At 59.9% G+C, this 22,766-nt stretch overlaps 2 protein-coding genes across 2 annotated transcripts; both read left to right on the top strand.

Annotated features, from left to right (window-relative positions):
• Nucleotides 1-4,703: 4,703 nt before the first annotated feature.
• LOC120221973 (inverted formin-2-like) lies at nucleotides 4,704-8,085 on the top strand. The gene is made up of 7 exons (XM_039219666.1): nucleotides 4,704-4,772; nucleotides 5,638-5,870; nucleotides 6,219-6,338; nucleotides 6,562-6,632; nucleotides 7,079-7,179; nucleotides 7,370-7,396; nucleotides 7,744-8,085. Exons 3-7 carry the CDS (start codon nucleotides 6,232-6,234, stop codon nucleotides 8,083-8,085), a joined length of 648 nt encoding a protein of 215 aa, XP_039075597.1. The 5' UTR covers nucleotides 4,704-4,772; nucleotides 5,638-5,870; nucleotides 6,219-6,231.
• Nucleotides 8,086-13,413: 5,328 nt separating this feature from the next.
• On the top strand, nucleotides 13,414-16,411 carry LOC120221972 (beta-lactoglobulin-1-like). The gene is made up of 6 exons (XM_039219665.1): nucleotides 13,414-13,509; nucleotides 13,885-14,024; nucleotides 14,313-14,386; nucleotides 15,222-15,332; nucleotides 16,030-16,174; nucleotides 16,354-16,411. Exons 1-6 carry the CDS (start codon nucleotides 13,414-13,416, stop codon nucleotides 16,409-16,411), a joined length of 624 nt encoding a protein of 207 aa, XP_039075596.1.
• Nucleotides 16,412-22,766: the final 6,355 nt, after the last annotated feature.

Genomic DNA, 22,766 nt, shown 5'->3' with positions numbered 1-22,766 from the left:
AGTGTGAGCAGGGGAGGGTCAGAGAGGGAGACACAGAATCTGAAGCAGCCTCCAGGCTCAGAGCTGTCAACACAGAGCCCAACTCAGGGCTCGAACCCACGGACCGTGAGATCATGACCTGGGCCAAGATCAAGAGTCAGATGCTTAACCAGCTGAGCCACCCTGGCTCCCCAAACACAACCCATTCTAAAGAGAAAGGCTAGAGGTACCCGGGCTGACGGGCCAGGATGCTGAGGCAGTGTTCTTAGGACACGTAAGAGCGCAGAGGGAAGTGTGCTGCTCACCTGCAAACACAGGCGAGCCCGACGGGGAACCTGGGGCCGGCACGGCAGGCAGGCGGGACTCCTGAAACTACCTGTGACCATGGCTGACGGGGAGATTCACCAACAGAGTGACGCAGGAGCTGTGGGCCAGCGGCGGCCACGTCAGTAGGAATCAGGCAATCCTGGGAGTAGAGCGAAACAATATGGAAACAACAGCCTCGGGGGCGCCTGGGTGGCTCAGTCGGTTAAGCGTCCGATCGAGCCCCGCGTTGGGCTCTGAGCTGACAGTGCAGAGCCTGTTTGGGACTCTGTCTCCCCCTCTCCCTGCCCCTCCCCTACCCGCACCTGCTTGTGCTCTCTCAATCTCTCCCTCAAAATAAACAAACTTAAAAAAGAAGAATGGGTTGTGTTTCCCCGTTTCCTCATATGTTGAGTAGTTTGGGATTGCATCCTGGATCCGGGGAACATATTATCTAAATTCTGGATTTTGTTGAGCTTCTCGGAAGAGTGTGGACTTTGCCCTTTTAAACAGGCTTTTCACCTGTCGGGCCCCGAACTGTACCCTCTGCGCCCGCTGCACGGCAGCAGGTCGGTTCTTTCAGCCCTGGGCGGGCAGCTCGGAGTCTGCCTTGCCCATTCCTATTCTAGGGTGAGCCTGAGATTCGGACAGTTTATGTGCAGAACTTGGGGCTCTCGCTCCCTGGCTCCCTTCTTTCCAGGGTTTCTGCTGTCTCTTTCCAGCAGCCGGGATTGCCCAGGACTCTGTCCCCTGGTTCAGAGCCAGGACGGTGGCAGGGCTTCCGTGAGCGGCGCACCTGCTCCGTGCGGCAGAGAGCGAGCGCGAGAATGGGGAGCGCGTGCTGGGGGCGGGGGGCTCCTCCAGGCGCTGACTGGCCTGCAGCCTCTGTTTGCCTCTGTAGCGCCCGGTGCCCTCAGATAGTGTCTCCGGGCTCCGTCCAGAGTTGATGATGCTCCCTGAGCAGGCGGGCAGGAGGGGGTGGGGGCCCACCGTTTGGTAAAGGAGCTGCACTTGACAATCTCAACAGAAGCTGAGAGACGGCCGAAGTCCCCAAACCCTGCTCTGCCCTGGGAGTGGACGCTCCCCAGGTCGGGGAGACGGGACAGGCTTTGTACACAGTCACTACCCGGGGAGGCCGGAAAGTGAGCGTCCCAGGCGGGGCTCCCCTGGGGTCAGACCCGCACACCACGCTGGGCCGACCCAGGGCACGAGTGGGGCAGTGCTGGTGCGCCCTGAGCCGCCGTGCGCGTGCTCCTGCCCCGGGGAGGGCCCAGCCAGGAGTCGCAGGAGCCGCCTATGTGCCCGGGAAGGATGGGCCCAGGGCGAGATGAGTGAGGCCGTGGCATCAGTGCCTGGCCCCACACCCGCCTCACACACGCAGACGCACTCGGCCCCAGGTCACTGCCTCAGATGCCTCAGTGTCCGTACAATTCTCTCGTCTCCAGGCTGCTTGGTGGCAGTGCTGCCCCTGGTCGCAGTGAGCTGGTGGCCTGGCTGCCACTGAGGGGAACGGAAAGAGGCGCGCCTGGCCCCGGGGGGTCCCTGGGGGCTCCGGTCGTGATAAGGCAACGTGATAAGGCTTATCACAGCCTGGGAAGGCCCGACCGGAGACGAGGGTGGGGACGGACCCTCCAGGCAAGCGGCCTGGAGACGGAAGGGAACCCAGCAGCAGGAGGGCTAGTGGGGAAGCCACTGCGGCCACGAGGCCCGCAGCTTGTCCGGCCCGGCCCGCGTGGGCTCTCGGTGCCTGTAGGCAGGGGGGAGGGCACCCGGCGCGGGGGGCTGCCTCTCCCCTGCTCCGCTGCTCTCTCTTGAGATGCTTGGCCCATAAGCAGGATGCCCAGCGGCGTTCACCCACGGGTGGCTTAGTAGGGACTCCACGGGGACCCTGGCCCGCCAGCCCCGAGCCCCGTGAATGTGTCTCGCCTGCGGCGTGTGCCCCGGGGTGGGGTCCTGGGCTGTAGCCGGGGGCCGGCTCGCCGCTCCTCCTTCTTGCCGCCTTCAGTCCCTGAGCGCTGAGACCAGTTACTAGTTCTTCACATGAAGCTTTGTCCAAAGGGCCGTGTGGCCTCTGTCTCCTGACTACCCCGAGCGACGGACGCAGGACCCTTTCTCTCTTTCATGCTAAAAGCAGCTCTGGGGTCTCAGCCTCTCCGAATGAGGGCACGAAGCAGTTCCCAGCCGGGCTTCGAGGCTGCCCCCAGCTGCCCGAGCCGCCTCGTGACATCCTGACTTCGTGGCGCACACGCTCCCTGATGGGTTCTGCTTCTGGACAGCGTCTCGGCGGAGGGTGTCCAAGGTCGGGCGGTCCAGTGGCCCCCGGGCTAGGGCAGAGGGGCTGATGGTGCTCGGGGGGGACGGGGACAGGAGGGAGGGAGGGCCGCGGGCTGCACTCACCGGACTTCATCAGTGTCCCTGTCTGGTGTCGAGGGCCCGTCCCCTCCTCATTCCCACCTGCCACAGGGTCTGAATCCAGCTGCTGACGCAATCCCGCAGCCCACGCTCTCGCACTGGGGTCTGGGTTTCAGGCACCTCCCACTGGATGCTTCGAGAATGAACACGATGCTAAGGCCCTTACAGAACCAGAGCTCCTTCTGGAGCCGTATTCAGGACGCAGAGCAGTTGTATCCCCTGAAACTGCCCGCAAAACCCCCCTCCTGCTGCATCCCCGACCCCCGCAGCCATTCCCCTCTCCTCCACACCAGGAGCTTTGGCTTTTCTAGAACGTTACAGGAAGAGAACCAAACAGCATGGTGCCCCGTGAGACTTTGCCACCCAGGGTGCTGTCGACGTGGTCCATGCCTTACTCGGTTCATCGCACGGATGGACTGTGCTTTGTTTGACCTGCTCAAGGTGAAGGCCTGTGGGGCGTGTCTGGTTCTTAGCAGTTATGACTGGAGCTGACTTACACGTTCGCAGATGTGTGACTCTGTTTTCATCTCTTTTATGTACAGACCTGGGAGAGATCACCAGGTCGTATGTAAGGTGAAGTATGTATTCAGATTTGTAAGAAATCGCCAAGCTGTTCCCTGGAGTAGCTGAGGGTAGGGGTCCTGCTCTCGGCATCCTCTCTGCCCCTTGGCGTCCCGTGAGCCAGACGGTGTGAGCTGCTGTCACCCCGTGGCCAGCGACACGCACCTTGGCTCCCACGGCCCTTTGCCACCTGCATGTTCTCTTGGGGGGAAGTGTCTGTTCAAGGGTTTTGCTCATTTTTATTGGGTCATTCACTTTGTTACTGTTGAGGCTTGGACTGTTCCATGTGTTCTTTTTGGGATTATGAAATTTGCAAGTATTTCTCCCAGTGTGCAGCTTATTCTTTTAAAAAATTCTCTTGGCAGTGGAATTTGCAGAGCAGAAGTCTTGCATTTTGATGACCTCCAGTTCACCGATCTGCCTTTATGACACGCTTCTGGTGCTGTGTCTTAGAATGCTTCACCCGACACCAAGTTAGGAAAGTTTCTCCTAAATTCCGTTGCACTGCGGCCCATGACCAACTGAGCTGGTTTTGTAAAGGAGGGCGTGAGGCTGACGTCAAGGCTCCTTTATTTGCTCGTGGACGTTCCATTGTTCGGCGTCTGTGTCAAACAGTAAACAGGCCCCCTGTGGTGTGGCCCGGCGCCCGAGTTCTCTGTTCTGCTCCGCTGATGTGCGTCCCTTCTCACACCCACATCACCAACATCACACCCGCACATGAACATGCACATCAGGTGACATCTTAACTGCCCTGAGGGCTGGGCCCACGTCACGCCGTGGCCTGTAGGTGCCCCTCGGCACCCCCGAGTCTGCAAGCCTCAGCGGGGCTGTGGACACAGGCTGCCTCTCTGTGCCCCCTACGCCCCCCGCGCCCTGGCGTCCCGGCTCCTTGTGAGGATGGACAGCGCCAGAGCCTGCACAGGGCCAGGACATCAAGGGGTCCGGGGGGGCCCTGTCCTCTCTCAGGCCCGGAAGGGGCAGGGATCCCGCCTGTCCCTGGGAGAAGGTCAGCACAGCAGGGAACACAAGAGCCTTTCTCAAGGCCTGGGCCTGCCTCCTGGTCTCGGGCCTAAAAGGGCACGGGGCCCGCCCCTTCCCCACCCTTTGGAAGGCCGTGCTCTGCTCAGGAGCGCCTTTCTGGGGGTAATTACCGGGCTAATTACAAGTGACACGTTCAGTTCCATCACCGCGGGGGGGGGGGGGGGGTTACTGAGGGCGGGGGTGGTGCAGCTGGAGGACAAAGGCACAAGGACTTCTTTGTGAGGCCCGCCACAGCCGCTGCGGCCCTGGGCTCCTGCCGCGGTCAGCGCCGGGCCGCGGGACAGACGGTCCCGGCCCAGGACCCGCTGTGGCCCTGCAAAGAGCATGGGGGCCCTTCCTCAGGAAAGTGGGAGCTTGACCGCTAGGTGCGGGCTGTGGCGCCCGAGCCTCTCACCTGGCCTGTGTGAAGCGGATACAGTGGGCCCCTCCCGAAGGGCCGTGGGTCAGACACCTGGACAGGGCGACGCGCCCAGCAGGCAAGGCCAAGGCTGGGGGGCGGGGGGGGCGGGCTCCTCCGTGTCCCGGGCACGCGGCCGTGAGCAAGGGAACCAAGGCAGCCTAGTTCTAACAGGACAAGGTGGCAATGAACCAGCAGCCAAGACCTTCAGGGTCATTCCGGAGAGGGGGGTGTGGGGCGCCGGGCGGCCCCAGAAGATTCGCCGCCTGGAGGCTCATTCAGACGCAGGGTCTTTGCAGATGCGATCTATTATGTTAGAGACAAGGTCGTCCTGGACTGAGGGCTCCACACCCGAGGGCTGGTGTCCAGAGGAGAGAGGACAGGATTTGGGACACAGGACGGCAGACAGAACGCAGAGCAAACAGCGGGGGCGTCCGGAGCGAGGAGAGTCCCCACCTCGGGGACTGGGGGGCCGGGTGGGGGTGGGTTCGGCCCTGCCACACCTTGATCTCACGCGGGCTTGGAGAACACATTCCTGGTGCTCTTGGGTGCCCAGGAGCAAGCACCTGCAGCCGATCAAGCAGGAGCGAGATGGGCGGGGAGGGAGGGCGACGCTCCCAGAGGGTGTCTGGGGGCCTCCGCAAGGGGGCATTGTTGAAGCTGAGCCTGAATCCCCAAACGGGCCCTTGCGGGACACCCAGGGTGGGATGTGGCGGTCTGGGAACAGCAGGTGCAAGGGCCCACGGAGGTGGTGTGGGCAGGCCTGGGCAGAGCCGGGATGGCCAAGCACAGGTGGGCCTGGGGGGGGCTGAGGAGCCGCACCCTTCGTTCCCCACCTGCCCATTTGGAGAATCTCTTGCCCCAAAACATGCCACACTGAGAATGAGCGCCCCGAGGGAGCACCGGGGCCTGAGGACTTAATGAGCAATTATTCCAAATGACAGGCTCTCCCTGCCAGCTGGCCGTGGACCGCAAGGGGTCTGCGCCAGGTCCCCGGGGACCCACGGCCGGGGCATAAAGGCCGCCACTCCCGAGCCCCACGGACAGGCCTGACTGGCAGTGGTGACTGCAGAGCCCTGGAGGTGTGGACCCTGTTCGTGGCCACCGCAGGCCCAGGGGCCCCTGTCCTTCCGGGACCTGGCGTGCGGCTCGTGTGGGCTGGGCTGGGGCGACCGAGGTAAGCACTTCCCACTCGGGGAGACTGGGGTCCGTGGTCAGGAGCCAGACCCACTTTAGGGCTCAGCCCTGACCCTCCCCAGGCTATGGTCGGAGAGAGCAGGAAGATTCAGAGCCGAAAGGACTTCCATCTCGTCCTGAGCACCCCCAGAGACGAGGGTGTGGCTGAGGGAATGTGCTGGAATCTGGAAGGGACTCGGAGATCCCGGGAGTGGCAGGTGGCCCTGGGAGGCCTCAGAATGCTGGGGGACGAGCAGCCGGGTGCTGGGGGAGTCTGGCAGGGCCTGTACGGGGAATTATGGGGGTGTCGTGGTCGGGGGGAGCCCTGCAAAGGGCTCATGTGTTTCAGATTTGGGGACGTGATGTATTACGCTCTCGTAGTGGAGGAGGTCACCCCAACGATGGAGGTGACCCCTGTGCAGTTCTCGGCGCTGAGGAGCGGCTCCGTGCACGTCTCCTTGGCGTACAAGTGAGCAACTGCCCGCCGCCCGCTGGCCTCCCCTTCCCGCGGCCTCCGTCTCCCCCCCGGGCCCTCCTGCCGTGCCGGGGGCGCGGGGCCACACTGACACCCCCCGGACTCTAAAAGTGGCAGGGCCCCAGTCAGGGCAGGGGTAGAGGCCTGGTGCGCGCCCCCCCCCCCCACCTGACAGAAGTGGACAGCAAGCCCTTGCCCGCCTGACCCTGCCCTCCAGGATCCGTGGCCAGTGCCACATACTGGAGTCCACCCTGGAGAAAACTGCCACCCCCGGCGAACACAGGAACTGTGAGTCCAGGAGGCTTTCGGGGGGGTGGGGCCCCACCCAGGGCTTCCCCTCCACCCCCGCCTTGCCATCCCTCCCCCACGGCCCTGGGTCAAGTCTTGTGCCCAGAGGGGGCAGGCTTGGGTCTTGAGTCCCTGGTGCTGGGGACCCCACTTCTGGAGGGGAAGCGGGGGACAGGTAAGATGGGGGCCTCCGCCCCGCCCCCCGTCTCTGGGGGTAGATGCTAATGTGCTCGGTGCCGTGACCTTTCTCCGCGTGGGACACCAGCCACCTGCACGTGGAAGAGGCCCCCGTGAAGGGCTGCCTCGTGTTTTATAGCGAAGGACAGTTTCAGGGGCAGAGGTTCAGAGTAGCCAAGCTCACGGGTATGTTTCCTGCCACCCCCACCCCCGTTCGCTCCCCGGGCTGCTCCCCGACACCTCGGCCTCACCTGCTCACCTCTCTGCAGGTAGAAACCCTGGCGTCAACTCGGAAGCTCTAGAAGCATTTCAGCAATTCTCCCGGCTCAAGGGGGGACTCAGGACAGCGTCTTCATGCCCGTCCAAAAGGGTGAGTCTGGCTGGGCCTGTGTCCCCTGGGTCCCCACCCACACCGCTCCATGGGGGGCATCGGTGCAGTGACGTGTCCCTGGGGCGCCAGGGCCCCGCTCTCGGGTCTTCGTTGCCTGAGTGAGCAGCACTGGGGTCGGGGCCCTTGTCTGGGGCACCTTCTCATTCCGGCTCCTTCTTCATTTCCACAGAGAGCTGCATCCCCACTTGTGATTAGGGTGAGTGACCCTTGGAGAAAAGTCCTGTATTCGACGGGATGTTGGGGTCCCCAGGGGCAACCCAACCCGCAGACAGGAGGGACCCCGTGTGGGCAGAGCCTTCTCTGCCCTGAGAACCCCCCTTGGGGCCTGCTCATCACCTTGGATGTCTGTCCCCAGGTGTCACTCAGGGACATTTAGGGACTCCTTTTCTTTCTCTGTCCACTGGGTTCATATGTGGAAGCCGGGGCCAGAGGGCCAGGGTCTGTCTGACCACACCGGGCATACCCAGAGAGAGCTGCCAGGCCACCAGGGGTGAGCTGACTCTCTCCGCCCCTCCCACATCCCCTCTGCTGCCCTGTCACCAGGACCTCTGTCACACGGCCATTAATACTGGAGCTAGAGGTGCAGTGACCTACCTGAGGTCCCCAGAACTGCCGGGAGCACAGCCGGATGAGGACGAAGTGGGGCTGTTTTTGAGCCCAGCCCCTCATGCACACAGAGCTTTGGTTGGGGATGGACCGCAGAAGGCCCCTCCCTCTGCTCAGACTGGCTCTGCAGCAGCCCCCGCAACCCCCCACCTGCACCCCACAGGCCCCCGTGAGCCCCCTGCACCCCACAGGCCCCCCGTGAGCCCCATGCACCCCACAGGCCCCCCCGTGAGCCCCCTGCACCCCACAGGCCCCCTGCACCCCCCCGGCCCCCCGTGAGCCCCCTGCACCCCACAGGCCCCCCATGAGCCTCCTGCACCCCACAGGCCCCCCGTGAGCCCCCCTGCACCCCACAGCAGTTCCCCGGCCTTCCCCACCCTGCCCTCACTTACACTCTCTCCTTCCAGGGCCGCAGGCTTGAGGACCGGCTCCACAGCAGCCCCGGGGCGGCACCACCAGGACCCTCTGTCCTGCGGGATGTGGAAGGAGCCCCCCCGCCCTCCTCGCCCCACCCCTCCTGCCTCCCTGCCCCCACCCCTCTCCTGTGCCCACATAAAGAGCTTCTGCAATCACTGCTGACCGTGCCTGTGTGTGGGCCCTCGGGCGGGCTGGGATCAGGGAGGGTGTGCAAGCCAGGCCAGGAGGGACGCGGGGACGCGCCGGTGTCCTGGTTCTGGGCGGTGGTGCGGCGGCCCAACGGGCAATGGGGTGTGGGCGGAGGCCTGGGGGTGCGGCTCTGCCCAAGGGTCCTGGGGGCTTCCTGCGGGGCCGGCGCCGCGGAGCTCGGGTTCTGGGTGGTCTTGGGGCTGGGGCGGGGGTGTGGGGGTGACAGGGTTTAGATGTGGGGACACATGCAGGTGGGGGTCCCCTGGCCCCTCAACCCCCCACCGGCTGGAGCCTGGGCAGGAGTGAGGGCGCAGGCAGGAGGCTTCCCGGGCCCGGCAGTGCCGGGAGCCGCGCCGGCCTCTCTGGGTGGCCGTCACAGCAAGGGAGTGGCAGTGTTTGCAGCTCCTGCCATGAGGAACGAAAACTGGGATCTCCTTCTGCTACTATGGCTCATGTTGGAAATGAGCCTGCTGGGACTGACCAGGCCTCACAATATTCCAGATCAGACCCATATTCTGAACAGATACCTCATAAGGAAAAGCATATTCCTGCCTTTACAAAAGAGACTTTAGATGAGAGCTCTGTGGGCGATTGTCAAAAGGCTCTTCCTACGGGCCTTGCAGATCCGAGACTTAGGGGGTTAAGAACACAAGAATTACAACTGAGCCTGGCCCTGTGACCAAGGGCCTATTCTGGGGTTAAGAGCAAAACATAGTTACCACATAGATCTTTGCTAATTGGTGAAGCATAGCAGTCCCTTCCTCAAGGCCTACTTTCTACTTACACTGGCAGCTGGGATGAGGATGGATAACAGTAGCTAAAACATAGCCCAGGGGCAAAAGACTGACCCATTCAGGGCCCCATGTTAGTCTCCACAAACAAACCAATTCAGAAACATTCATCCTCTTGAGAGCCAGACAAAGTACTCCTAACTTATCTACATATAATTTGACCTATATGTTATCCTGTTTTTTACTAAGAACATTTTGTTATTTCCTTGGTCGGAATAATTCTACTATTGACATCACAAAAGGCCTCCCATTGTAAGAAATTCCTTTCCATGACTTCATCTTGTTGCTGAACCTTTATTTTATTTTATTTTATTTTTTTAATATTTCTATTTATTTCTAGGAGAGAGAGAGAGAGACAGCGTGAGCAGGGGAGGGTCAGAGAGAGAGGGAGTCACAGACTCTGAAACAGGCTCCAGGCTCCGAGCTGGCAGCCAGCACAGAGCCCGACGCGGGGCTCGAACCCACGAACCGCGAGATCATGACCCGAGCGAAAGTCGGACGCTTAACCGACTAAGCCACCCAGGCGCCCCTGAACCTTTAAATAAAGACACAAAAACCGACAGGACAGAGATGCCTGCCTGGTGATTGGAAAGAATCTCAGGGCATCTCTCACTTTCTCTCTCTCTCTCGCCGACACCGTCCATCCTTCAGGGACCCCTGGACCTGCCGGAGCCGGCCTCCGGCACAGCAGGATGGGGGCAGCCCGACACTGGGAGCCCAGCCGGGTGCCCTCAGCTCCTGCCCTCCCCCCCAGGCCTGGCTGGACACTGGAGCCAAAGTCCCCCGGCAGCTTTGCATCGGCCGCCTGACACACAGCCACGGGGAGGCCAGGGTCTCCCTTCTCCTGGCGGGAGGGGTGAACCCGGCCCAGCTCCCCTGGGGGCAGGGAGATGCAGGAGCTCCGTCCGTGCAGAGTCAGCGCGGGCATCCCCGGGTCCCCCAGGTGCAGCTGCGGGGCCCTGGCGGGACACAGCGCCTGAGGGCCTGGTCTCACCGGCCTTGGCCTTGCGTGTCTGGCTTTGTGTAATGACAACGCTCCTTGACCCACTTTCCCTGCAAAGACATGAGGCCACCAAGCTGGGTACCTGACCGGGGAGACCCCACGGATGCCACCCCAGCCACGCGCCCCTGTCCTGGGGTTCCAGCCCCTTCACCATTTATCTACCTGGTGCTGACCTGTCCTTAAACAGTTGGCCCCTCTGCCTTAGCTGCCCCAAGGGCCAGAGAGGGGGTCCAGGCAGCCAGAGCCAGGGCCCAGTGTCTGTAAGGGCTTGGGGCTAAGACTCAGGGTCGGGTCACTAGGGCCTGGCAGGTGACCTCCCTGCAGCTGAGAACAGGGAGGCGGAGCTGGAGCAGGGTCCCCGCACGAGCTCCTTATGAGCTCCTGTGGCTCCTGGTCTCCGGGTCCTTCTCCCCAGTGGCGGCAGCAGCAGACGCCCCAGTGAAGGTACTGTCCTTTCTGGAAAGCCAAGCCCAGCACCTGCCCGGGCACCGTCCCCTCCCCAACGACCCTGGCCCTGCCTGAAGACTGGACAGTGGTTTTCGGGGAGGCCCAGACCCGGGAGTGTGCCAGGGAGGAGAGTCCCCAGCGAGATGGGGTGGGAGCCGGCGGGGTCCCCACGGAGTCCTGTAACCCGCACTTCCCGTGGGGGCCCGGGAAGAGCTCCCTGCCCCGCACCTTCCCTCCGGCCCCAGCAGATGCTCTTCACCCGCGGCTGCTCGTCCTCAGCAGGGGCTGGTCAGAGGCAGAGTCCTCCCCCACCCGACCTGAGCACCCATGTCTGTGCTCCGTTGGGAAATCCTCCATCACTGCCTCAGTCCACCTGCGTCTCCATCTCTCAAGTCCAGACAGAGGGACTTTGTCCTGAAGCTTTTATTGCGGTGATAGTCACATAACATAAAATGAGCCACGGAAATGAACAATCCAGTGGCATTTGGGACGTTCACAATGCTGTGCAGCTGCCGCCTCTCTCTGGTCACAAAATCAGTTTGTCCCCCCAGAGGAGACCCCGTCCCCCTTCCCCGAGCCCTGACACCCCTGATCTGTGCTCTGTCCCCAACATTCGCAGGCAAGGAATCATTCCACGTGTGGCTCTCGTGTCTGGCTTCTCCGTGGGACGTTTCCCAGGCTCCCCGCGCCGGGGCGTGCGTCAGCGGTCATGGCCGGTGCTGGTGTGAGCACGCGTGTGCGTGGACTCGCGGGAGGCCCTGCGCGCGGTTGTTCTGGGTCAGGCTCTCCAGGCCCTTCCACAGGCTCTCTGTGGCCCGTCACATTTACTTCCCTCCGTCCTTGTGTCTGACAGCCCCCGCCCCAGGCCACTGGCCCTGTCACAGACTGCTGGGGGCGGGAGCCCGCGCGGCAGCTGTGCCCCAGACGCGTCCGGGCCCTCGGGGTCACTGGGGACAAGCGCCAGGAACGAACCAGGTAACGGAGGCAGAAGTTCAAACAGGTGACCGCGCAGCTCACAGAACCGCTGGGACCCGGATGGTCAGGCCTGAGAATGTGCGGGGAGCAGGGCGAGCAGGCAGGCGGGGACGTCACCGTCCCCTCTCGGAGGAGCCCGGTCAGCAGGCTGCCCTGGCGCTTCGGACGCTGGGCTGTGTCCACAGGGCTCACAGAGCTGGGCCACCCACTGCTCTCGCCCCCAGCAGACTCACACATGGGTACACTCGCTCACACGGGTGCACACGCGCACAGGCCGCTCACGCCCCGAGGCCCAGCGCCGCGTCTCATGCTGAACTACCTCCCTTGGCAAAGCCTCCTTTAGACCTGAGAACGGCTCCCGCCTCGGGTCCCCGGGCTGACCCACATCCCTGCGCACAGAGCCGCCTCCTGAGAAATTGTCTGGTGCCTGGAGGGTGCCTCCTGCCGGAGCCTAGCCATGGAACACGGGGGCAGGGGCGCACTGGGTGGGATGCCTCCTAAATGATGGGGACTGTCCAGGATCGTCCCTTCTGTCTTACAGAGAAGGGGTGGGGACACGGGGCGGGCGGACTGGGTGGCAGTGGGGTTGGCCAGGACCAGGGATCGGGAAAGGGTTTGGAGCTGCCAGAGCTCCGGAAGCACGGAGGGACAGGACCGGGGGCTGGGATCCGTAGTGACGTGGGGACCCCATCCTCTCAGCAGTCTCTCACCAGGTTTCACATGGGAGTGACCTCGGGCTGTGTTGTTTTATCTAAAACACAGACACTCACATGTGCGGACAGGACGGGATGGTGGGTGAACCCCTTGGACTCCACACCCAGGTTCACAGCTGTCTGTGCTCCTCAGGCCTGTCAGTTTCCTCCTGTCTCCTGTGGAACCTTCTAGAGCCAACCCCAGACACACACTCCTTGGCCTCTGTAACGAGAAGAAGCTGCACTCTGCTGGCATGGCATTTGATACAAAGCAGTGCTGGGACCCACTTGACAGTTACCCCGCGTGAGCACACCTCAGTGGCCTCCCGTACCCATATCCACATCTGGGGGTCGCCCGGGGGCCAGGCGGGGCCGTCCCTGCCTCAGTGGGTCTGGGTGGGCCCAGGACTAGCACCATCCCCAAAAGTTCTCCAGGAGATTCCAGTGAGCCCCCAGGTCCAGGCTGCCTCCTAAATGGTGGGGATGGTCCAGGGTCGTCCCTTCTGTCTTACAGAGAGGACACTGGGGTCACACCTGCACTAGACTGTCCTTCCTGGTAGCTGAGTGGGTGGCAGGGGGAGGGGACACCCGTCTCCACCCTGCCTGCTGACGAGCCTCGGCGGGCGGCAGTCACCCAGGTGCTGCTGCACACGAGGGAGGTGATTCAGGGTGAGGTGACACACCATGGTGACCCCCGTGTACCCACAGGGGTGCCGCCTGGGTCCCTGCAGCCAAATAGCACTGAGCTGGGGAGCACAGAGGGGGCGGGGTGTGGGGAGAGAAGCAGGCACAGCTGTCCTTCCGGCCACCCGCCTGGACCCTCCGCCCCCTGGACCCCCCCCGGACCCCCCCGCGCCTACCAGGAACTGTCCGGGGACACAGGGACCTTCCGTTCCGCTCGCTCCGAGGGAAGAAGGCCTCCCATTGTGCGGTGGAGGAAGCCCCCTGAGGGCCTGGGGATGAGCCACGGGGATTCGGGGAAGCACGTGGCCCCCAGGCCCCCAGGCCTCTGGCCCCCGTATAAGGGCGCGAGCCCGCGGCCCGGCCTTCCTCACCCCAGGAGCTCAGTGCAGCCGCAGCCGCAGCCGCAGCCATGCAGTGCCTCCTGCTCGCCCTGGGCCTGGCCCTCGTGTGCGGCGGCCGGGCCGCCATCGTCGCCCAGACCGTGCAGGACCTGGACCTCCAGAAGGTCTGAGGACGGCAGGGGTGCGGCGGGGGGGCTGCGGGCGGGCAGGGAAGAGGGGCCTCGGCCTGAAGAGCGCGGCGGAAGCCGTGACGTCGGGAAACCCCCCACTTGCCCCCGTCTTCAGGGCGGCTTTCCCTCAGTTTCCCAAGATGCGCGTGGCTCTGGGGAACGCGCACGGTCAAAGCCGCCTGCGAAACTCGGCTGCTGTTTCACGCGTGGAGGCTCCGTAGGGGGGCGTCCGGCCGGTGGCAGGGGTCGCCCGGAGCTCACTGGCTGCCACCCCAGCTAGACCAGGCCCCGGGCCGGGTGGGAGGGAGAGGTCACTGTGGGGGGGCCACCTCCCCACCCCCGATGGCAGCCCGGGCCCCTCCCCCCCAGGTGGCCGGGACGTGGCACTCCGTGGCCATGGCGGCCAGCGACATCTCCCTCCTGGACTCGGAGACCGCGCCTCTGAGAGTGTACGTCCAGGAGCTGAGACCCACCCCCCAGGGCAACCTGGAGATCGTTCTGCGCAAATGGTGGGTGCCCCTCCCCCCCGGGCTGGGGGCCGGCGAGGGCCTGGGCCCAGGGCGGGTGGGCGGTCAAGGTCCTGGTGGCAGCTGGCTCCGTGCGGGTGGCCCCCCTTGGCCTTGGGGCCCCGCGGGGGGCTCTGGGCCGACAAGTCGGCCACACAGGGTGGTGCAGGTCAGTGCGCAGAGAGGCCCGTGGAGGCCGGTCAGCTGGGGCTGGGCCCTGGGGGCCTGGGCGGTTCCTGCCATGAGGGATCACAGCCAGGACAGCTCAAGTTCAGTGTCACCACCTTTTAGGGAGGACAACAGGTGTGTTGAGAAGAAGGTCTTAGCAGAGAAAACAGAGTGGGCAGCCAAGTTCAACATCAACTGTAAGTGTCTCCGAGGGCCGAGTGTGAGTTGCAAGCCTGGTCACAGCTGTCCCTGGGAGGTGGCTGTCCTTGCAGGTGGGGGGACGAGGTGGGGGTGTGCCGGGCTGGCCCCGCCCTTGGGGCTGCCTGCCAGTGAGGCACTGACCCATGGGTCTGTCCACGCCCTGGGCCCTGGGCCTTTCAGGTGTGGTTATGTAGCAGAACCAGGGTAGGGAGATGTTCTGGCCCCACGACTGCTGTCCGTGCACGGGGTGGGGGGTGTGGGGGGTCAGAGCATCTTCTACTGAATTCTCTATCACTAACCGCAACATTTAGGGTCTTTGTGAATTATACGAAACCACAAATGGAGAGCTAAGGGGTCAAATTTAAACAAAAGATGCACAGAAATTTCTCGTGGGTGTTTGCTCAGCAAATTCTATTTGTTTCTCACACTGGATTTGCTCTGGGCCACCCTCACCCTCCGTCTCTTCTCCCATGTCTTCTGCCTCTCTCGTCCCTGACCCTCTCCTTCCTGTGCTGACCATGCCTCACCCTCCCCTCACCCCTACCTCCAGCCCCTCCCCGCCAAGCCTGAGTGCTTGGTCAGGAGCTCTCCTGCTCAGCCTGAGCCCAGCTCCCGTCGGCTTTGTGCGCCTCTGACTCTCCTGTCCCCGCCCACCTGACCAACGACACACCTGGCCTCTCACCTTTAGCTCTGTGCGCCCCACCTTCCTCTCCCGCCGCTGCTGGCCACGCCTGTACGTGGGGGCTGCAGCACAGGGACCGGGGACACACCTCAGGAGGCTCCTGGTGGACGGGACTTCACTCCTCTTTGGCTCTTCTCCCCTCCCCCCAGATGTGGACGAGAACCAGGTCTCCGTGCTGGACACCGACTACGAGAACTACCTGTTCTTCTGCGTGGAGAACACCGATGCCCCCGGGGAGAGCCTCGCGTGCCAGTGCCTCAGTACGCCGCTGACGACGCGGGGCCCGCCTGCGGGGGGTGGCTGAGGACCCCGGGCCGGGGCACCCGGGCAGCAGGCAGCCAGAGGCCCGTCGCCTCAGGGCCTTGGGGGGCGAGGCTGTCCCCAGCGCTGGCGAAGCCCCCTGACGTCGCATCGGAAATCGGGGATAAAGGATCCAGGTCAAGGGGCCGGGCTTAGTGTGACTGGTTCAATTACTAGCAATCAGATTAGTTAGATTTCTAGTTAGACTGATCCTAATTAGCAGCTTTGGTTGGTGGCGACGGTCCACAGAAGCACCACTAAAACCGTCAAGCTCCGAACAAACTCGAGCCGGTGAATCTGGTCGCAGAAGGCTGGGACCTCGCAGGTCTGCCTGAACCAGGCGCCTTGCGTGCGGCTAGAGACACGCTCTGGGTCCGCACATCAGCCCTGCGGTGAGACCCAGCGGCCCGGGGGCGGTGGGCCCTGTCCTCGGTCCCTGCAGAGCCCCCGCTGTCCTGGAAGGGAGGGCGGCTGCGCCAGCCGGAGGGGCAGGGACCCCGGAGGGCAGGTGGGCTGAGCCCTGGAGGCCACCCTGGGAGCTGACCTCAGGACGCCAGTGTGTCCTTGCTGCACTCGCTCCCTGGACGGGGCTCCCAGGGTCCCCAAAGCCCTGCAGCCCGGGGACTGACCCACCGCCCACCGCCATGCCCCCCACAGCCAGGACCCTGAAGGCCGACAACGAGGTCATGGAGAAATTCAACAGGGCCCTCCAGACTCTGCCCGTGCACATCCGGCTCTTCTTCGACCCGACCCAGGTGGAAGGTGATCACCTCCACACCCCGCACCCCTGCTTTCATCCTGTGTGAGGCTCACCTGTCAGACAGCCAGGAGCCCTGGACACGTCTGTCTCCCACAGTGGCCCCCATGCCCCAGGCCTCCGGGGGTGGGGGTGCAGAGCCCGTGAGGTGGGGTCCCCCCCACCCCCCTCTGGGCCCAGGGCTGCCCTGGCGACCTGTGACCTCTCCCCCCCTCCACCCACAGAGCAGTGCCGCGTCTAGATGAGCTCCTGCCCGACCCGCACCCGCCTGGGGTAATGTAGCCGCCCTGCCCCCACGTCCTGGGCACGTGCATGGGTGGGGGGCGTCCCGGGGATCCCAGCTCCCCTCCGTCGGGCCCCGGCCCCTCTGCGGGAACGGCTGGGACCTGGCGTGCCTCCCGCTGACCGTGGGGGCTGGGCAGGCCATGCTGGTCAAGTGCCCGGCTCTGTCCTGAGCCACTAGGTCCAGGCACGTGCCCTACTCTGGGACCCCATGCTTTCTCCTGGGGTTCAGGTTGTTGTTCGAAGGAGATGGAAGGGAAAGGGACGGGGAGGGGTCGGTCATGGCCGGGTGGCACCAAAGGCTGAGAAACTGCAGGTCTGGTGCCACGTTACCCAGAGGGATGTCCTCGGCTCCGCCGGTCCCCGTCCCCAACAGCACGCCGCCCCCTTTGTGCGTGTCCGTGACCTGTAAAACCCCATCGCCGGCCTCCCACTCAGGAGCCGCCAGACCCTGCCCCTCCTCCCCCTCCAGGAGGCAGACGCTTCCTGTTTCCTCGTCCATTCGAAGAGGAAGCCAGAAGCCAGCGACCTGCCCCTGTCCCTCCCTCCTTCCCGGGTCCCTGTGCTTGGGGCTGGGGCGCCTGCCCTCTGAGGATTCTTAATAAAGCTGCATGACCTCCGCTCCTCAAAGTGTGTCATTGGGAGTGCGCTGGCGACGCGGGCTCCACTGGCCCTTCTGGGGGCTCCGGGCGGGAGGTGCAGCATCAGGGTTGGGGGGGGCGGGGAAGTCAGGCTTCTCATCCACAAAACAGGAGAATCTACTTGCCCAAAACTTCTCAAATACGTACAAAGTATCAGAATTGAATGGCCGGAGGAGTCCTTAACTCGTACATTAGTCAGGTAAAAGAAACTGAAATAAATGAATCCACAGTCAACTCAAGTTAGAAAAACAGCATTAAAGTAAGAAAATAGAGTCGCCTGTGCCCCAAGGCAAGGGTGGAGGTCAGGCAGCTTGGGTTTAGTTAGCTCACTTGTCAGAAACAGCTGGAAAAAAACACAAATACAAAATTTCCATAACTATCAATGACCACAGATTGAGAGAAACTTAATTAAAAGAATCATAAAGGATTCCGCTACTTGGTTCTAGCCTAATATACTTAAAAGCCCCAAATGGGGGGCGCCTGGGGGCTTAGTCGGCTAAGTGTCTGATTTCGGCTCAGGTCAGGATCTCACGGTCCGTGGGTTCGAGCCCCGCGTCGGGCTCTGTGCTGGCTGCTCGGAGCCTGGAGCTGCTTCCGATTCTGTGTCTCCCTCCCTCTCTGCCCCTCCCCTGCTCATGCTCTCTCTATGCCTCAAAAATAAAATAAAAACCAAAAAATAAAAATTAAAAAAAACCCAAATGGATGATTTCCACACAACAAATGTAAGTGTCCAAAATAAATCAAAGACTAGAGAAAAACTAGACAGGCCCCTCAGCAGGGCAGACAGACAGACAGACAGACAGGTGCAGAGCCCCCGCCCCCGGCACCGCACCAGCATCAGGCGGGACAAGGTCCTTCAGGGACAGATGGTCAGGAGTAGGCGGCTCTGGAAGGGGGGCAGGTAAGGCCTGACGGAGACAGCACGGCGAGAGAAAGCCCTGGAATGAATAGTGTGCGTGCATGGCGCCGAGGGGCTCCTCCCTGCTCTGTATTCACGTGACCGCGCGGGGGGCAGGCACGGGTACACCAGGTGGCCATCCACCTGCCCGATGGCGGAGCCGTGTGGAGCCGCGGGGGGCACGCAGCCGCCCAGGGTACCCTGTGCACCGCACGAAGCCCCTGAAGGCATAGCGGCCCCTGGGATCTAACGGGGGGCGTCGGGGTGAATTTCATCGCCAGAGGACACCTCTGGACAAACTCGTTCAGATACAGAAGGTGAAGAAGAATGGCTTCTCTGCGGGCGGTGGTCTGTTAACACTCCTTCCCGTGGCTTCTCTACATGGATGCGGGGAGGTGTCCAGCGTCTGCCGCACGCGGACTTCTGTGTGGGGAGGGACGGACGTGAGCCCGTCGCGGGAGCCGGCGGGGAGACCCTCAGGAAGGAGCGCTGTCAGCGAGCTAGAGATCTACCGCCAGCACCGCAGGCGCGCAGGGGGACAAAATTGCGGGCGTGGCTTTTCACGCAACTTTAAGTTCTGAACCAGTTCATATCTCAGCTATTTTGTAAGACAAAAATAAAAACTAAAAGGCCGCCATGAGGCGCAGGCAGTTCCAATATTAGGGAATGTGGACAGTGACGGAACGAGCAGCCTCACCGAGAAGTCTTGGCCGGATGCCACGCTCTGGTTACCCCGCGTTCACTGTGCTGTGCCCCGCCCCCGCCCCGTGACAGTGCCCCACTTACTCATACTCAATCTTTTGTGGCCTATATTCTAGGCAAAAAGAAATCTTTAAAAAAAATTTTTTTAATGTTTTATTTATTTCTAGGAGAGAGAGAGAGACAGCGTGAGCAGGGGAGGGTCAGAGAGAGAGGGAGTCACAGACTCTGAAACAGGCTCCAGGCTCTGAGCCGGCAGTCAGCACAGAGCCCGACGTGGGGCTCGAACCCACGAACCGCGAGATCATGACCTGAGCTGAAGTCGGACGCTCAACCGACTGAGCCACCCAGGCACCTCTAGGCAGAAAGAAATCTTAACAGCAACCTAGTAGTAACATTTGTGTTGAGGACACGGGTGCTCTTATCAGCGGGAATCCAGTTTGGAACAGATGGAAGCTGAGGACTCACCTAGAACGACCTGTTACCAGGGAAGGGGGGGGGGGACAGTGGAGCCAGTCTCTAGCCACACAAAGTCACAAGGAAAACAGACAGGGAAGGACTCACGGGAATAAATGGAAAGCTCGATGGAGCAAAATAGAGTGGCGAGAAGTTTGTGAAGAAAATGAAAGGTACGAGTGGCATTTCAATTCGAAGGAGACCTAAGTCGTCTTCAGTCAATGTCACGTGGCCAACTGGAATCCGCGTGGCGTGAGCCTCATAACCGAGCTGCGGAGTCACCCTTCGGCTTGCGGTTTCTGGAAGAGATTCTCAAGACCTGTGTTCCTGCCTTCTAAACTGTTTGGTAGAATGTAGCAGTGAAGCCAGCTGGGGTTTGAGATGTTGATGGTGGGGGAGATTTTTGTCTATAAATTCAATTTCTGCAATAGATCTGCGTCGATTCTGGCTATCCACTGCTTTAGTAAGCTTTGTACTTTTCATCCTTCAGGAATTTACGCATTTGTCCGAGTCATCGAAATTATTTCCATAAAGTCACTCAAAATGTTCCCTTGTTATTAGGATCCGTGCTGGTGTCCCATTCTTCATCCCTAATAGCGACATATGCCAACAATCTGGGTTTTCCTGATTAGTCTGGCTAGAGGTTTATCCATTTTCCAGATCTTTTCAAAGGTCAAGCCTGATTTTGGTTGATTTTCTATATTGGTTTTCTATTTTCCATGTCATCAACTTTTGCTATTACATCATTTCTTTTGCTTACGTTGGTTTCTACTTGTTCTCCTAGGTACTTAAGCTGCAGACTTAGGTTTTTAAATTGAGCATGTTGCAGGGCCTAATAATAAGCTTCAATGCCACAAATTCCCTTCAAAGTGCTGCCTGAGCGGCGTCCACGTATTCTAACAGATTTTGTTCTTGCTTTTACTTAATTCAAAATCCTTTTCTGTGAAGGATCAAATCATATCCTTTATCTGTTGAATTCTTGGTGTTTCTGTATTGATTTGTAGGAGCTCTTTATATATTAAGGAAATCGGATTTTATTTGCGCTATCAATTAAAAGTAATTTTGCTCAGTTTATCCTTTCTCTTCTTGCTTGGCTGGTGGTGTCATTTCAATGTGTTTCCTCTCTGTGGTTCAATTCACCTGCGTTTCCCTTCTTGGCTTCTGGCTGCTGTTGCAGAGGCCCCTCGTTTTCTAAAGTTGAGTTCCTGAATGTTCCGTATTTTATCTTTTGCTCTATCAGGAATTCCTTTGCTTTAATGCATGAGCTACGACTCGAACAGTGTTTTCCAAATATCCACCCTGTGCTGCTGAAACCATCTATTAAGCACGGAGTTTTCCCACATTCGTGATCCGCGTGTGTGCTTAGGTCTCTTCAGAGGCTTCTTGTCCATTCTACCGGGCTGTTTATGCGCCTGAACCCCAGGGGTTTTGTTCTGTTTGTTTGGGTTTCGAGGCACAGCTGAGCCACGACATTGCATAAGGTTCAGGCTCACAGCACCATGACTGAGCATCTCCGCACACTGTGCTGTGCTCACCGCAGGTGCGGCCCACCCCCCACCATACACGCCGTCGCCGCATCGCTGCCTGTGCCCCGTGCCTCCCCTTTCATCCCCGTGCCTTACTCATTGCGTAGCCGGGAGCCCGGACCCCCCGCTGCCCTCCGCGCACTTTGTGCATGGCCCCCTCTCCTCTGGCAACCAACAGTTTTCTAGAAAGTTGTCTGTTTCATCCAACTTTTCACTTATTCCATGAGCTTACGTAAACATCTCCCTTCTAATGGTCCTCTACTTTTTTCTCCTTTTGTGGTTATTTCCCTATATTTGATGTATTTTTTCTTTCTCCTTTTTATCTTGATTAGGACACCTAAAGGCGTCCCTATTTTATTGATTTTTCTCAAGAACCACCACTTGACCAAGTATTTGCTTTTTCTATTTTCTTTAAGTTTATTTATTTTTTATTTTTTATTGAGAGAGAGAGAGAAAGAGTGCAAGTGGGGGAAGGCCAGAGAGGGGGAGAGAGAGAATCCCAAGCAGGCTCTGAGCTGCCAGCACAGAGCTTGACGTGGGGCTTGAACTCATGAACCGTGAGAGCATGGCCTGAGCCAAAGTTGGACACTTAACTGACTGAGCCACTCAGACACCCCCTCTCCTGTTTTCTATTTGCTAATTCAGTAATTTCTGCTTTTATATTTGCAGAAATATAAATATTACCTTCCTTATCCTTTATTATGGTTATGTTGTCCCCCCCCAATTTTTGAGTAGTATAGCTAATCAATTCCTTTCCATCCATTTTATTTATTTAAAAACGTTTTTTAGTGTTTTTTTTTTTTTTTTAAATTTCTGAGAGACAGTGTGAGCAGGGGAGGGTCAGAGACATAGGAAGACACAGAATCCAAAGCAGGCTGCAGGCTCTGAGCTGTCAGCACAGAGCCGATGCGGGGCTCAAACCCACGAAACGTGAAATCATGACCTGAGCCGAAGTCGGACGCTTAACCAACTGAGCCCCCCAGGTGCCCCCATTCTTTTTATTTATTAACATTATCTGTAGGACAATGGATTTTGCTGGATCCCTCAGGATCTGATGTGCCACGTGTTCATTTTTATTTTCTAAATATTCTGTAATTTTCTCTTTAACTCAAGAGTCACCCTGTAATCCCCATGTTCTTGCTTTAAAAAGAGCCATAGGCTGATCTAGCTCATAATCCAATTTTGGAGGGGAAAACAAGAATTTCGAACATTCTAAAACATGAGCTGAAGTGTCACCTGGTTTGTCTTCTGGGTCCCAAGCATATCTGGGTGGGTGGAGAAAGCCTGGGGAATAACAGGGACCAGTTCAGGATTCTCAGCCCTACTTTGACTCTCTCCTTGTAAATATTGATCAGCACCACCTGAAAGCCCTAATTACCACTTGCAGCCCAGAGATGGAATTGGTGCTTAATGATCAGATCTAGCTGGCGCTCAGGGTTCCTGGGAAGTCTCAGATGGAGCCAAAACCTGAGCCAGTGAGACACAAAGATCCATTATGAGGAAGTGCCTGAGGACTCTGGTGGGTGTTGGGCTCACCCTGGGTTCAGGAGGATGGCCCCACACTGGGTCTAGGAGGGCCCTGCTAGCCGGAAGTGATGTTTGTTCCAGAACCTGCTTCCGGCTGACCTCAACAGCCCGGACTCCAGGCCACACTTGGCCACTCACTGTGGGTAAATATAGGTCAGGTACTTGGCACATTGGATTCTTGACATCTGTATAGGAAGCTGATTGGGAGGGGTCAAAAGTGACAAAGGACATGAAAGCACCTTGGAAAGCTGAAGGGATTATGAGAATGAGAAGCTCAATGGCCTATCCAATATGAGTTAAGGAAGCCACTCATCAGGTTTTCTACCATCCATCTATCCACCTACCACCATCCATCTACTATCCATCCATCCATCTATCAACCATCTATCCATCCACCATCCATCTACCATCCATTCATTCATCTATTGTGCATCCATCCATCTACCATCCAACTATCCATCTGCCATCCACCCATCCATCCACCGTCATCCATCCATCCACCATCTCTCCCACTAATCATCTATCATCATCCATCCATCTACTACCATCAATCCATCCATTCATCTACATCCATCTAACATCCATCCATCCATCTACCACCATCCATC

This window comes from Hyaena hyaena, unplaced genomic scaffold (assembly GCF_003009895.1).
Source record: "Hyaena hyaena isolate Hyena2069 unplaced genomic scaffold, ASM300989v1 scaffold_823, whole genome shotgun sequence".
Classification (NCBI taxonomy): domain Eukaryota; kingdom Metazoa; phylum Chordata; class Mammalia; order Carnivora; family Hyaenidae; genus Hyaena; species Hyaena hyaena.
Note: the sequence above shows the minus strand (reverse complement) of the source record. Positions and strands in the feature narration are given on the sequence as shown.

What these genes read in the sequence shown, in the direction of transcription:
- LOC120221973 (XM_039219666.1), top strand. Translation starts at nt 6,232, where the DNA reads ATGTATTACGCTCTCGTAGTGGAGGAGGTCACCCCAACGATGGAGGTG. An exon ending in CTTCATGCCCGTCCAAAAGG is followed by an intron (nt 7,180 to 7,369) that starts GTGAGTCTGGCT and finishes TCATTTCCACAG; the next exon opens with AGAGCTGCATCCCCACTTGT. An exon ending in CATCCCCACTTGTGATTAGG is followed by an intron (nt 7,397 to 7,743) that starts GTGAGTGACCCT and finishes CCCTGTCACCAG; the next exon opens with GACCTCTGTCACACGGCCAT.
- LOC120221972 (XM_039219665.1), top strand. Translation starts at nt 13,414, where the DNA reads ATGCAGTGCCTCCTGCTCGCCCTGGGCCTGGCCCTCGTGTGCGGCGGC. An exon ending in AGCCAAGTTCAACATCAACT is followed by an intron (nt 14,387 to 15,221) that starts GTAAGTGTCTCC and finishes CCCTCCCCCCAG; the next exon opens with ATGTGGACGAGAACCAGGTC. An exon ending in CCTCGCGTGCCAGTGCCTCA is followed by an intron (nt 15,333 to 16,029) that starts GTACGCCGCTGA and finishes TGCCCCCCACAG; the next exon opens with CCAGGACCCTGAAGGCCGAC.